This window comes from Scyliorhinus torazame, chromosome 8 (assembly GCF_047496885.1).
Source record: "Scyliorhinus torazame isolate Kashiwa2021f chromosome 8, sScyTor2.1, whole genome shotgun sequence".
In the NCBI taxonomy this organism is placed as follows: domain Eukaryota; kingdom Metazoa; phylum Chordata; class Chondrichthyes; order Carcharhiniformes; family Scyliorhinidae; genus Scyliorhinus; species Scyliorhinus torazame.
The window spans coordinates 227,921,540-227,936,106 of NC_092714.1; the positions used below are offsets into that span (position 1 = coordinate 227,921,540).

The 14,567-nt window shown below is 46.7% G+C and overlaps 1 protein-coding gene across 1 annotated transcript in view; it reads right to left on the reverse strand.

Moving 5' to 3' along the window:
- Positions 1–14,567, reverse strand: part of prpf6 (PRP6 pre-mRNA processing factor 6 homolog (S. cerevisiae)) — a 110,025-nt gene that overhangs the window by 64,922 nt on the left and 30,536 nt on the right. The window contains exons 10-11 of the mRNA XM_072514866.1: positions 3,586–3,704; positions 3,033–3,251 (exon numbers count right to left, since the gene is read on the reverse strand). Of these exons, the coding sequence (XP_072370967.1) occupies positions 3,033–3,251; positions 3,586–3,704 (338 nt within the window). The remainder of the gene's footprint in view (positions 1–3,032; positions 3,252–3,585; positions 3,705–14,567) is intronic.

Sequence of the window (14,567 nt, forward strand, 5' to 3'; positions counted from 1 at the left end):
TTTGTACTTATCTACCACTTTTACCATTGCAGGTTGCTGTTGCTGTAATTGGAAGTAAAAAAAAGTGGGTACGGCTGCCTAGTGGGCATGGCAGTCAACCAGAAACTCACAATGAGCACAAATCCCACCAATTGTGAAAATAAATGCAATAAATCTGACAATGTGTGGGGCAGCACGAGAGAAATTGGCCACAAATGCAGCCAGATTGCACAAAAAACTCAATGCGCTTCAAAGAAGAGACCTTCCATTCCTACACAGTCTAGCCTAAGTGTGACCTCAACCTTACACAAGATGGTTAACTCTTAATGCTTTCAGTGCAATTAGGCTGGGTGTTAAATACTGCCTTGCTAGCGTAACCCATATTCCAAAAGAAAACAAAAGAACAGTATTTATTTTATTAATTCAGATAAAAATGGATATTTGATTTTTAAAAGAGTACCCAATTCATTTTTTCCAATTAAGGGGCAATTTAGCATGGCCAATCCACCTACCCTGCATGTTGTGGGGGCGAAACCCACGCAAACACAGGAAGGATGTGCAAACTCCACACGGACAGCCAGGATCGGACCTGGCGCCGTGAGGCAGCAAAAAAAAAAAAAAAACGAAATTTGTATGTAAAACTTGAAGTCATCCCTAAATCATAAAATAGGACAAATATAGAAATTACCTTAGCAGACTAGTACTTAATTATGCAACACTCCAATATCCACTGTTTGAATGGACAGTAACCCATTCATTTCAAATAGGTGCTTCCACTAAAATAGCAGACAGAGCAATGTCATACAAGCACAAAACAAACTGATTAATATCAAAAATAGTAATTTCTCAGACTTATAATTACAAGAACTTACATTATTATTATAATATTGTTGTGTTTTTAGTACAAGTTCAGTTAACGCAATATAATCTAGCACTGTACCAACCAGAATACTCTAGTAATAGGAATTTATGACAGCGCAATATTTTTAAAATAAAGGCCAGTTACTTTCAATGTTCAGATAACAGACTCTTTAAAAAAACTATTAATAACAGTAATTACAAATCTGCATATGTTCTTGGGCTTTACATTGAAAATATTAAGTTGTTGGGTCAGTTTTGCCTATTGTGCCTGAAGAAAGGTAGAGCAACTGTTAGTGAAACTGACAACTCAATTTTTTTTTTTTTAAAAGCCGGTCTGTCTGATGTTATGGTGTCAGTTTTGGTGTTAGCTTAGTCTTCAGCTGTGGTGGTTTTACCGTGTTGCCCTGCTGTGCTTGAGCCCTTGACCACCCAGTTGCTTCCCTTCTTCCCTGAACTTCAGCACCTTGCATCTGAAGTAATGCAATTCTCTGTTAACCACCATTTTGATCAGCTAACAACCATCAATTCCTGGAGCATGCTGGATAACAAAGATTTTACTGCACTACAAAACAATTGCCCCAAATTATTTGCAAATTTGGATGACACAAACTACTTTATTCAGTTTGGGTAATAAAATCTGATGAAATTTATCAATGAGGACAAATCATAAAATTCACAATGTCGTTGCATGGTTACAATACATTGATGAATTAAAGCATAGTTTTAAAAGCAACTCCAAAGAATGCTGAAACTAAACCATGGTGATGTCCTATAAAAAAAATTGTAATGCTCAAAACATCCAATGACTTCCATAACATCTGGAGGAAGTTCACTAGCGAGTCAGAAACGAAGCAAACATTTTACCATCAAATGTGTCTTTGATCAACTGAAGCAGTGAGCCAAATCTAAAAGCATGACAATCAGTTCTGCACGCAATTGACAGGGAGTGACAAACTTTACATTTCTTTATGTTTAAATAAAATTATACTAGCTTCAAATTACAGTACAGGTCCATTCGGCCTAGAATTGTAAAGTCATTTAAACAGGTTTCTAAATATTCAAGTTATTGGGTACTACCCTCAGAGGTTACACCAGCATATAGGACAGTTTCCAACAGACAAACTAAAAACTGCCTGAGAAGGCAACCAAAGTTAGTCATCTTAACATTTCTCACCACACTAGCACACATAATATTTTAGTTTAGACAGCAGTAGCTTAGGTCATGAGCTTCTAAACAGCCAATCAAATCTTTTGGATGCAATTTGGTTGCCATATTGATCTGCAGAGTGAAGCACTTTGGGGAACACAATAGGCACTGAAGTATTTTTATTTTCTTACTTTGAAATATTTCTTAATAACAGAAATTACTTCCATATTCTCTACAGCCTCTGCCCATGGCTCACGCAAAGGAATTATGTGAGAAATGAGCATCGGAAAAACCTATTAAAACTTAAAACTAGGCAATAACTACTGAAGCTTGCACAGCAAAATGATGCTTAGAAAATTACCTCTGCACAGGAAAATCCCCAACCCCATTACACTGTCACCTGCAAAGTCAAGTTCACAAATTCATTTGCAGTTAATGGTGTACAGTGCAAAGGGATGGTGTTCCTCGATCATTTTACTAATTATGAAACAGTATTTGTGATTTGGCAAAATAAAAAAAACAATTGCAATGATTCTGTGCATTTAAGCCTAGTTTAGTTTTTGACAGCACACATGAAAATATTCAATGTGGTAGAAGGATTTTGGTAAAAAAGGATTCTGCGAGTCCTGATATATACTAAACATTAAAAAATCCAAGAGAAAATATCTCAAAATATATATATTTTAAATCTCATGACATTTGATGGCGTCTTGCTTCCCTTTTAGCAAGGCTTTGTACTTAAGTTACCTTCCAACATTTAACCTGGGGAAATGTGAGAACGGTTTGCTCTTACCCACCTTAAACACCATTAGCTTTTAAGTGTTATCTCCAATATCACATCTGCAGTTTCTTAATACCTGAAATGTTATGATCACTACTTGCATGCAGCATGTTATGCTCAGAAACATACAATGGTAGACGGCCATTAACTTTTTGTTTAGGTTTCCTACATTGTATCAGATTCAACTGACTTAACAGAATACAGCTAGTGATTCAACTCAATTGAAAAGGTCTGCCTGGTACCAGCGTTAAGTCGGGCAATTACCTGAATCCACTGTTCGCGATTAATTTCCACTCCATTAGCTCTAAGTGAAGTAATAGCTCTGTCAATGATTTTTTCCACCATCTGAGTATTTCCATTAGCCTCTTCTAGTTTTGCTGCAGTAATCCAAATATGCCTGTCTGTTGGGATGTTTTCTCTTGCTTTGTTGAGCACTTTCCGAGCATTCTCATAGGTTTCCAATCTGGCTAAAGCAAGCCAAAGCTATAACAGAAAAACAATTTCAACTTCAGATTCACAACTGTAAAACTTGTGTGTTTAAGAAGACTATGAGTGGGATTTTCAAGACACCCTCCCCCCAGCGTTTCAGCGACGGCAGAGGCAGCTTGCCATTGGCGCGATCCTCCGGTCCTGCCGATGTGCGTGGCTCGCCCATCCTGCAACTGGGGAACCTGCCACAAGGGGGTCACCTTCGGATCTGAAAATCTTGCGACTGGAAGGGCCAGAAATCCTACCCATTACCTCCTTAATTTGGGTACCCACTACATAGAATATAAAGAATCACTGTTCTATCTTTAAAAAAAAAATCAGGACTTACTTCAACACTTGTAGGGCAGCATTCAACAGCTCTACTGAGCATAATCCGTGCATCTTCAGGTTCCTCCAATTCAACTGCTGCTTTCCACAAACGCACTGAATTTGGCACATGTTCCAGCGCTGAAGAAAACAAAATCATTTTATTTTACTGAGCCATGTGATATTCCTAGACTAAATAGGTATAACATAAAACTGCTACTGGAAATACACAGATCACCCAGCGTCTGTAAAGGGAAAAAACAATTTTAGTTTTCTCCTTGGTTGCACTAAATTCTCTCCCTCCGTCTACGAGTTGGGCGCGGCGCACGGTCACTCTGGTCGAAGCCAAGGGCGAATGAGCCACCGAGGGATGTGATCGTCTGCTTCCACAGCTATCAGATGAAGGAGCACGCGGAAATGGGCGAAGCTAAAATGAAAGATAATGTTGGACGGTGGTGGTATAAGTATACACCAGGATCTCACGGCAGAGCTGGCGAGAAGGCAGGCGGCCTTTGGTCGGGCGAAGGCGGTGTTGCATAAAAGCAAGGCGAGGTTTGGGGTGGTCTACCCAGTGAAGCTGAGAGTCACACAAAGTCCAGAGACAACTATTTTGAGATGGCGGAGGAGACAGAGGTAGTCATGAAAGCTGAAGGACTGGGACTGAACAGAGTTTGGACTTTGATGGCGATAAGATTTTTTCTTTTACTTTTTGTTTTTTGCATTGTTGCTGTTTTTACTCTCCATTTTTTTCTTTTTCTTTTTTGTTAAGTGGTGTTTGAGAAGGGGTGGTTTGGGGTTTATCAGTTGAGATTTGTTGCTTTTGGGTTTGGGGGATTAGGGTGCTGGGAGTTTGGTGGGGGAGCTAGGGTGCTGGATAGTTCTCACTATATGGGGGGAGGAGGCTCCAGCTGGGGCCACCGTGCTAGCAGACGCAAGTAGGCTCGAGAATGGGAGCAAGGTGGGGGGGAAAGGGACCAAGGCCATTGGAAAGTTTATGGACAGGTCTCGATGGTCCTGGGAGGTGCGAATGGTTGGGGGAGGGGGTAATACTGGGGTGAGTTGGTTGAGCAAGGAAATGGCTGGTGGGTTTCTGGAAAGGGGGAGGGGAGGCAGGTGGTTGCCAGTGACTAGGGGTAGAACTGGGTCCCACTTGCTGGGCGAGGTCAGGTGTAGTGGGTTTGACTGACAGAAGGGCGGGTGTGTGTGTGAGCGGTAAGACCTCCCCCCCCCCCCCCCCCCCCCCCCCCCGCTGACGTGGAACGTGCAAGGGTCGGGGGGAGCAGTGAAGCGAGCAAGAGTTTTCTTGCATTTGGAGATTTTGAAAGACGACTTGGTGGTGCTGTTGCAAGAGGGTGAAGGTGTTGGCAGTTAGGTTAGAGGAATGCCTCCCGAAGGTGATTGGGGAAGAGCAGACAGGGGTTGTGAGGGGCAGACAGTTGCCGTCTAATGTGCGGCACCTGTTGAATGTGGTGCTTTCTCTGGCTGAAGGGAAAAAGTTGGAGTTGGTGGTGGCACTGGATGCAGAGAAGGCATTTGATTGCGTGGAGTGAAGCTAATTGTTTGCAGTGTTGGAGAGGTTTGGGATTGAGGTCTGGGTAAAACTGTTGCATCAGGACCAGATGGTGAGTGTGCAAGTAAACGAGATGAATTCAGGGTACTTTCCTCTGCAGGTGCCCCATGCTCCCCCCCTTCTGCTCGCACTGGCAATAGGGCCCTTTGCCATTGCGCTGAGGTGCTCAGATAAATGGAGGGGGATAGTGAAGGGGGGGGGGGGGCATAGGGTGTCCCTGTACACTGATGATCTGTTGTGTATCTCCAATCCAGGCTCGTCAGCGGGGGATATAATGGGACTGCTTAGGAAATTTGAGGCGTTTTCAGGCTACAAGTTAAATTTGGGAAAAAGCAAGTGTTTTGTGGTATCTTCACCAGGGGCAGGAGTTGGGGTGGGGGTATGCCATTTTGGGTGGCAACAACCCACTTTAGGTATCTGGCAGTGCAGGTGGCTCGGGACTGGGGTCAGCTGCGTAAGTTGAACTTCGTAAGTTTGGTGGGCAGTTACGGTGGATTTGCGGAGGTGGGATAGCCTTCCCTCATCGTTGGCAGGCCGGGTGCAGGTGGATAAGTTGGACATTTTGCCATGGTTTTTATTCTTGTTTCAGTGCCCGCTGGTCTTTCTGCAAAAAATGTTTTTAATGGGGGTCGAGAGGCTGATTTTGTCGACTATGAACGCTGAGAAGGCACGGGGCTGAAGTAGGAAGACGGAGGCTTTGTGGGTGAAGATGGAGGCATGTTTTTGTAAGGGGTTGAGGTTGTGTGCATTGGCAATGGCGCCGCTTCAGTTTGCTCAGGGGAGGTTTCATAGAATTTACAGTGAAGAAGGAGGTCATTCAGCCCATCGAGTCTGCACCGGCTCTTGGAAAGAGCACCCAACCCAAGTTCAACACCGCCACCCTATCCCCATAACCCAGCAACCCCACCCAACACTAAGGGCAATTTTGGACACTAAGGGCAATTTATCATGGCTAATCCACCTAACCTGCACATCTTTGGACTGTGGGAGGAAACCGGAGCACCCGGAGGAAACCCACGCACACACGGGGAGGATGTGTAGACTCCACACAGACAGTGACCCAAGCCGGAATTGAACCTGGGACCCTGGAGCTGTGAAGCAATTGTGCTATCCACAAGGCTACCGTGCCACCCTAGGTGTGCAGGGAGTCCGGTGGTAACGGCCAGGCTGAAAATACGTAGGCAGTTTCGGCAGCACTTTCACGTTGGGTGCAGGGTCAAAGTTGATTTGGGGGCACCATGGGATTGAGCCTGGGAGCACGGATGCGAGGTTTCGGAAATGGGAGGAGAGAGGGGTGGGGAAATAAAGGATCTGTTCCCAGGAGAACAGTTTGCGAGTCTGGAGGAGTTGGGGGTGAAATTTGGGGTGCCACGAGGGGACGTTTTCCGGTACATGCAGTTGCGGGATTTTGTGATGGTCTGTAAGACCTTTCCAATAGCACCACCCTCCTCGTTGCTGAGGTTGAGAGTTGTCGTCGTCTCCGCGATTAATGGGAGGATTTTGGAGGAGGACATGGCGTCACTGAAGGGGGTTACAGCCAAGTGGGAAGAAGAGCTGGGGTTGGCGCTGGAGGAGGGACTGTGGAGTGAGGTGCTGCGGAGGAGGAATGTCTCAACCTCTTGTTCGTGGCTGGGGTTGATACAGCTAAAGGTAATGCACAGAGTGCACCTTTATGAAGTAGAGGATGAGCCGGTTGTTTGAGGGGGTGGAGGATATTTGTGAGCAGTGTGGGAGGGGCCCAGCCAATCATGTATACATGCTCTGGTCCTGTCCGAAGTTGGGAGATGTTTTGGGGGCCAGCGTACAGCACCATGTCGGCAATTCTTATATGTGGACTTGGAGCCCAGTTCCCTGGGGGCCATATTCGGGGTGTCGGGCTTACCGGATTTGCAGATGGGAATGGAGACAGATGTTTTAGCCTTCGCCTCGTTGCCTTGGTATGGCTGGGGGGATCTAATGGAAATCTTGTATTTGGAGAAGGTGAAATTTGCTCTGAGGGGGTGAGTGAGAGATTCCAAATAGATGAGGTGTTGGTTGCCGCCAACTGCTAGGGAGGTGGTTTGTTTTATTTTGGGTTGGTTGTATTTTGTAAATGTTGTGTGTGTGGTGTGTTTAATTGTTAAAATTTGAAAAAATATATATTTTTCTAAATAAATAAATGAATTGGATCAATTTTAACAGAACTACCAAAGCCGAAAGATCAACAGATACCAAATAAACTATTGTACAGGAAGAAATAATTTTTACTGTAGAGATTGGTTCTATTTTGTAGCCAATGAATTTCTTCATCACCAAATTTTGAATCTATGCTAAATAATTGGAAAAAGTAAATGCATAAACTACTTGAAAAAGGTCGCACATTTGGTGGCTCCTGTTTCGGTCGGACTTTTGGACCTTTTCCCCTGACTTTTTTGCGCTTTTGAGCACGGAACTGGAAAGCAATAGTACTCAGGCACTGGACCCATACAGAATTGTATGGACCTAAGAAGCCGGCGGGACCGTAAACAGCAGAAGAAGTGGACGAGTAAGGGCACAGTGGAGGCTGTGAGAGACCAGCATGGCTGGTGTTCAGAGCAAGGAGCCGACAGCCCAGCCCACAATGGAGCAGCTGCTGCAGACTATGCAGGAGGGCTTTTTGGCTTTGAAGCGTGACAACTTGGAGCCGCTTCAGAAGTCGATTGATTGGATGGGAAAAAAGGCTGGATGATCAGGCTGAGAAGCTCCAGCAGTTGGAGAAGTCAGTGGAGGAACAGGTTGACTTTCAAACGGGGGCGGATGTGGAAATTCGGAAGCTGAGGGACCAGCAAAAAGTGCTTCTGGAAAGGCTGGAGGACCTGGACAACAGATCTCGCCGGCAGAATGTGAGAATCGTGGGCCTCCCGGAGGGGGCAGAGGGGCTAGACGCTGCCGCATATGTAGAGGGTATGTTTCAGAAGTTGCTGGGGAACGAGGAGTTCCCGCGCCTGCCGGTGGTGGACGGGGCACACAGAGTGCAGGTGAGGCAGCTGCGACAAGGGGGTCCCCCACGAGCGATGGTGGTACGCTTTCACAGGTACCTGGACAAGGAACGGGTGCTGCAATGGGCAAAGAGCACACAAAGCTGTATTTGGGACAATACCACCCTCCGTGTGTACCAGGATTTGAGCGCGGAGGTGGCCAGGAGGAGGGGAGGCTACAGGCAGGTGAAGGAGATACTGTATAAAAACAAGGTGAAATTCGGCTGCTTTATCCGGCGCGACTGTGGGTTACGTATAAGTGTCAGCACCACTATTTCGAGGAACCCGAAGAGGCGATGGACTTTGTTAAGAAGCAAGGGCTGGCCCTGAGCTGAGGACGTTTGGACTCATGTTAGAGCTTTTAAGTATATGTGGTGTCTCTCCCGTTTTGGGACGTATCCTTTTTTTGTTTGTTTTTTGCGTGGTGTGCCTGAATGTTTCCTGTTTGGGCTCTTTGCTTATTTGGAGTTTGGCTCGGGGGGGAATTAATAAAGAAAACAGTTCAAAGGGTTGGGTTAAAATGGAAGCTTCAGGGGAACTTTGTGCAATTTTTTTCTGTGTCTGTATGGGAAGGACTGAAGAGTGCCTGTTAATTCTTATCTCTTTTCTTCTTGTTTAACTTGAATTGTGCTATTGTGGGGGTTGTTTATGACTTGCATAGAGTGTTTGCTTAAGTAGGGCTGATCTGGGGAAGTGGTGTGGAGGGGTCGGGGGTCGGGATGACTGGGAATAATCGGTGGGAGACGGGCTGGAGCCGAGGCTGGGAGCCCCAGGCTAGCTGAGTGCAGAGGGCGCGTGTGTTCGCGCATCTGCAGGTTCTGAAGGCGGACATAGTCTTGTTGCAGGAGACGCACCTGAAAGTGGCAGACCAGGTTAGGTTATGGAAGGGCTGAGTCAGTCAGGTCTTTTCATTCGGGGCTTGATTCTAAGACGAGGGGGGTTGCGATCCTGATTAATAAAAGGGTGCAATTTGAGGCGGAGAGCACAGTCGTGGATGGGAATGGCAGGTTCATTATGGTGAGGGGTAAGCTCGAAGGGATGAGAGTAGTCCTGGTCAGTGTGTATGCCCCTAATTGGGACAACATGGATTTTATTAGGAGGACGTTAATACGGTCCTGGACCCGAGCCTGGACCGGTCATGCTCAAGAACAGGCAGGTTGCCAGCGATGGCAAAGGAACTGAGAGGGTTCATGGAGAAAATGGGGGGAGCAGATCTGTGGAGATTTAGCCGGCCGACGGCGAGGGAGTTCTCGTACTACTCCCACGTACACAAGGTGTATTCCCGAATTGACTACTTTTTGTGAGTAGAGACCTGCTGGCCGGAATGGTGGGGGCAGAATATTCGGCAATTGCCATATCGGACCATGCTCCGCACTGGGTAGACCTGCAGTTTTGTAAGGACAGCTTTCAGCACCCACCATGGAGGCTGGAAGTTGGACTACTTGCAGACGAGGCGGTGTGCGAGAGGCTGAGGAAATGCATGCAGAATTGCCTGCAGGTGAACAATTCTGGAGACGTCTCGGCAGCGGTGCTCTGGGAGGCACTGAAGGCAGTGGTGAGAGGGGAGCTGATTTCAATCCGGGCATACAGGGACAGGACAGATAGGGCAGAGACGGACCGACTGATTAAGGAAATTCTATGGACGGACAGGAGTTACACGGAATCCCCGAGGCCAGAGTTTCTCAGGAAACGACAGAGGCTGCAGGCCGAATTTGGGGTGCTGACTACAGGCAAGGCTGTAGAGCAGCTTAGAGAGGTAAAAGGCGCGATTTATGAGCATGGGGAGAAGGCCAGTAAAATGCTTGCGCAGCAACTGAGGAAGAGGGAAGCGGCTAGGGAAATAGGGAGGGTAGTGGATGGGGAAGGTAATCAAGTGGGTGATCCAGCAGGCCTGAACATAGTCTTTAGGGACTTTTATAGGAAGCTGTACACTTCGGAACCACCTGGGGGACCGGGAGGGATGAGGCGATTCTTGGACGGACTGACCTTCCCAAGAGTGGGGAGGGGGTTGGTGGATGGACTGGGGTCCCTGGTCAGGATCGAAGAGGTGTTGGGGGGCCTGAAGGTCATGCAGTCGGGTAAGGCCCCGGGGCAGGACGGGTATCCGGTGGAGTTTTACAAAAAATTTGCAGGGATAGTGGGGCCGGTGCTGGTCAGGGTCTTTAACGAGGCAAGAGACAGAGGGAGTTTACCCCCGACGATGTCGCAGGCCACCATCTCGCTCATTCTGAAACGGGATCAGGACCCGGAGGCCTGTGGGTCATACAGGCCGATCTCTTTGATTAACGTAGACGGCAAGTTACTGGCCAAGATTTTGGTGACCAGAATTGAGGACTGTGTACCAGATGTAATTGTGGAGGACCAAACCGAGTTTGTAAAGGGGAGGCAGCTGGTGGCCAACATAAGAAGGCTGCAACAACGTGATTATGATGCCCCTGGAGAGTAGGGAGGTAGAGATAGTCGTAGCCGTGGATGCTGAAAAGGCTTTTGACCAGGTCGAGTGGGATTATCTGTGGGAGGTACTAGGGAGGTTCGGGTTTGGAGGGGGGGGGTTCATCGACTGGGTTAGGCTATTGTATCAGGCCCCGGAGGCAAGTGTAAGAACGAACAGGACGAAATCGGACTACTTTAGACTGCACCGTGGGACAAGACAGGGCTGCCCTCTCTCCCCACTGCTGTTTGCACTGGCCATAGAGCCGCTGGCAATTGCACTGAGAGCTTCTAGGGGCTGGTCCGGGGGGGGGGGGGGGGGGGGGTATTGTGGCAACCCTGAGGGAATTTGGCCGGTTCTCCGGATACAATCTGAACATGGCTAAGAGAGAGTTGTTTGTAATTCAGGCGAGGGGGAAGGAGAGTAGGCTGAAGGGGTTGCCGTTCAGGCTAGTGGGGGAGAGTTTCCGATATTTGGGGATTCAAGTGGCACGGGACTGGGGCAGGTTGCATAGGCTCAACCTGTCCCGACTGGTGGAACGAGTGACGGAGGAGGTCCGGAGGTGGGATACGCTCCCGTTGTCATTGGCGGGGAGGGCGCAGACTGTTAAGATGACGATTCTCCCGTGGTTCTTGTTTGTTTTTCAGTGTCTCCCCATCTTTATCCCGCGGTCCTTCTTTAAGGGGCTGAATAAAATTATCCTGGGATTTGTATGGGCAGGGAACAGAGGCGAAGGGTGGCTGGCGTTGCCAAACATCAGCAACTATTATTGGGCGGCCAACATAGCGATGATAAGGAAATGGATGGTGGGTGCGGGGTCGGTTTGGGAGCGGATGGAGGCTGCTTCGTGCAGGGACACTAGCTTAGAAGCCCTGGTCACGGCGCCTCTGCCGCTTTCGCCGGCACGGTACTCCACCAGCCCGATAGTGGTGGCGGCTCTTCGGATCTGGGGCCAGTGGAGGAGGCATGTAGGGGAGGTAAGAGCATCGGTGTGGACCCCAATATCAGGCCACCACCGATTTACCCCAGGTAACATGGACGGGGGTTGGGGGGGGGGGGGGGGTATCGACTGTGGAGGAGGGCAGGGATTGTGAGGATGGGGGATCTGTTCCTGGAAGGGAGCTTTCCGAGCACGAGGGCGCTGGAGGAGAAGTTTGGGCTGACGAGAGGGATTGACTTTAGATACTTACAGGTGAGTGATTTTGTACGCAGACTGGTACAGTCCTTCCCACGTCTCCCGCTGAAGGGGAGGCAGGACAGGGTAGATTCTAGGGGAGAGGTGGGAGAGGATTGAGTTTCAGACGTCTACAAGGAGCGAATGAGAGCTGAGGATACGCAGACCGAGGACCTGAAGCTTAAGTGGGAGGGGGAGCTCGGGGGGTGGGGGGGGGGGGGAGCTGGAGACGGTAATCGGGCAGAAGCCCTGAGCAGAGTAAACGCGACCGCAACATGCGCCAGGCTCAGCCTGATCCAGTTTAAGGTCGTGCACCGGGCCCACATGACGGTGGCCCAGATGAGCAGATTCTTCGGGCTGGAGGACAAGTGTGCGAGATGCACCGGAGGGCCAGCTAACCATGTACACATGTTCTGGTCGTGCCCTAAACTCGGGGGGGGTATTGGCAGGGATTCGCAGATGTCATGTCTCGGGTGTTGAAAACTGGGGTGGTAATGAGCCCGGAGGTGGCAATCTTTGGGGTTTCGGAGGACCCGGGAGTCCAGGAAGAAAGGGAGGCCAATATTCTGGCCTTTGCTTCCCTGGTAGCCCGGCGACGAATACTGTTAGCATGGAGGGACTCAAAGCCCCCGAGGGCTGAGGTATGGCTATCGGACATGGCGAGCTTTCTTGGCCTAGAGAAAGTCAAGTTCGCCTTGAGAGGTTCGCTACTAGGGTTCGCCCGAAAGTGGCAGCCATTTATTGACTTCTTCACAGAGGAGTAAACATCAGCAGGGGGGGAGCTAGGGTAGAATAGAGTAGGGGGATATTGAGGAAGGTCCGTGCGTGAACAGAGCCGTGGTTTGTAGTATGTTTCATGTGTAATTTGTGTCTTGACTTCTTTTTTTATTTGTACTGTACAACGTCATTTTTTCTGTATGCCTAAAATACCTCAATAAAATGGTTTGTTAAAAAAAAAGTAGTAAAGGCTTAAACTACTATTTAGCCAAGTTTCAGGAATCAACAGATCCTAATTGTTCTGTAGGTTAAAAACAATGCTTCAGATATGTGAAAGCAATGTAGCCAAAACAAACATTAAAAATTTAAAGTAATTTTGAATCTTTCATTTAATGTTTTGTCTCGTCTTTAAAACAATGTTGAATGTACCATGACACCTGGTAACATTTAGTAATTAAATGCCATCTTAACTATTAGAACGCAAGCTTACATTTGTCTGATCAAATTTGTTAAAGATACAACTGAAGCCGTCGTCACTAATTGTGCATACTTTTAGATTAATAAAACTCACCAAACACAAGAAATTAGATAGAAATCAGTTTATGGAAGCATTTGAACTTATAAATGATGTGCCTACCAGTTGCACTTTCAAAAACAAAGTACACCATGAAAATCTTCTTCGCAAAAACAAATTATCTCACTTCCATTAAAACAAAATCAAAAACAAACATTTCCTGTGTGGTGTGGCTGGGCTTTGTTACTACTAATTTAAAAAGTTCCTTTGTGTCACTACAAAATCACAAACCCTGCACCATCTGAAAGCAAAGAAGGACCATCCTCTGAACTTTAGAAAAATCAAAACGTTGATGACCAAAACTGAAAAATAAAACATCCATTTCCCCAGAATACAGCACACATAGTATCCAATACAATTCTAATTACAAATGAATGCAGTCAATTCTCCTAAAAGTTCTAGATAAGATTTAAAATCTGTCTAATTGGTTCTGAGATCACCCCACTGATAACTTTCCTAATATGATGTGGGACAGTGCCAGAAACTGACACAATTCACAGAAGGGAAAAAAAACCTCAGAAAAGGCAGTTTTGCCAACCCAGGCAATTGATCATTTTCCAATTTTGTGTTTCTTCAAGCTAAATTTAAATGTTACATAGTGCTTTAGCAGTAAAATACAACTTTAAATGACCTGCCTTTCAAATTTACATTGCAACGTGAAGTGGATTAATGTTGACAAGACTGAAGGAAAACAATGAAAGCATTTAAATTTTATTGGAGAATTTTATTTTGTCCATATTTGTTCATGATGTGAGCACTACTGGCAAGGTCAGTATTTGTTACCCATCTACAATACAACTGAATGTCTTGCCAGCCCATTTCAGAGGACAGTTAAGAGTCAGCCAGATTGCTGTGGGTCTGAAGCCACATGTAGACCAGACCAGGCAAGGATGGTAGATTTTCATCCCTAAAGAACATTAGCAAACCAGACGGGTTTTTACAACAATTCAATTATCCATAGTCCCCATTACTGAGGCTAACTTCTGTTTTTGTTCCAGATTTATTAATTAACTGAACTTAAATTCCACCAACTGCCACAGACGGTTTTGATTCAGATATCCAATATTAGTTTGAACCTCTGCATTATTCGCCCACACTGCCGCATTACCACGATATGGAGATGCCGGCGTTGGACTGGGGTGAGCACAGACTTCTTACAACACCAGGTTAAAGTCCAACATTACCACCACACTGCCGCAGTTGCAAGACAGGAGTCCAAATTCAATTTTGGCAGGGGTGCAAAACAGATGGTAACGGACTGGTCTGTTACACATTCTACAGATTTTTTTTTTCATTGGCAATTTTTTACAATTTCTCCATGGGACATCCTTTTGATCTTTGACAGAAATTGGCTATTCAGTGCCTGTGTCAACAGCTGTTGTGGGGAACGACATCCATGAAGAAACATGTAGAAAATGGCTAATGATTTTGGAAAGGAGCCTTACTGCTAACAAAGAAAACACTTGCTACCTGTTTCTCTTCAGTTATTTGGTGGATTTTGTTTTTAAAAGTACAGGTGCATAGACCAAAATGTTTAATTGT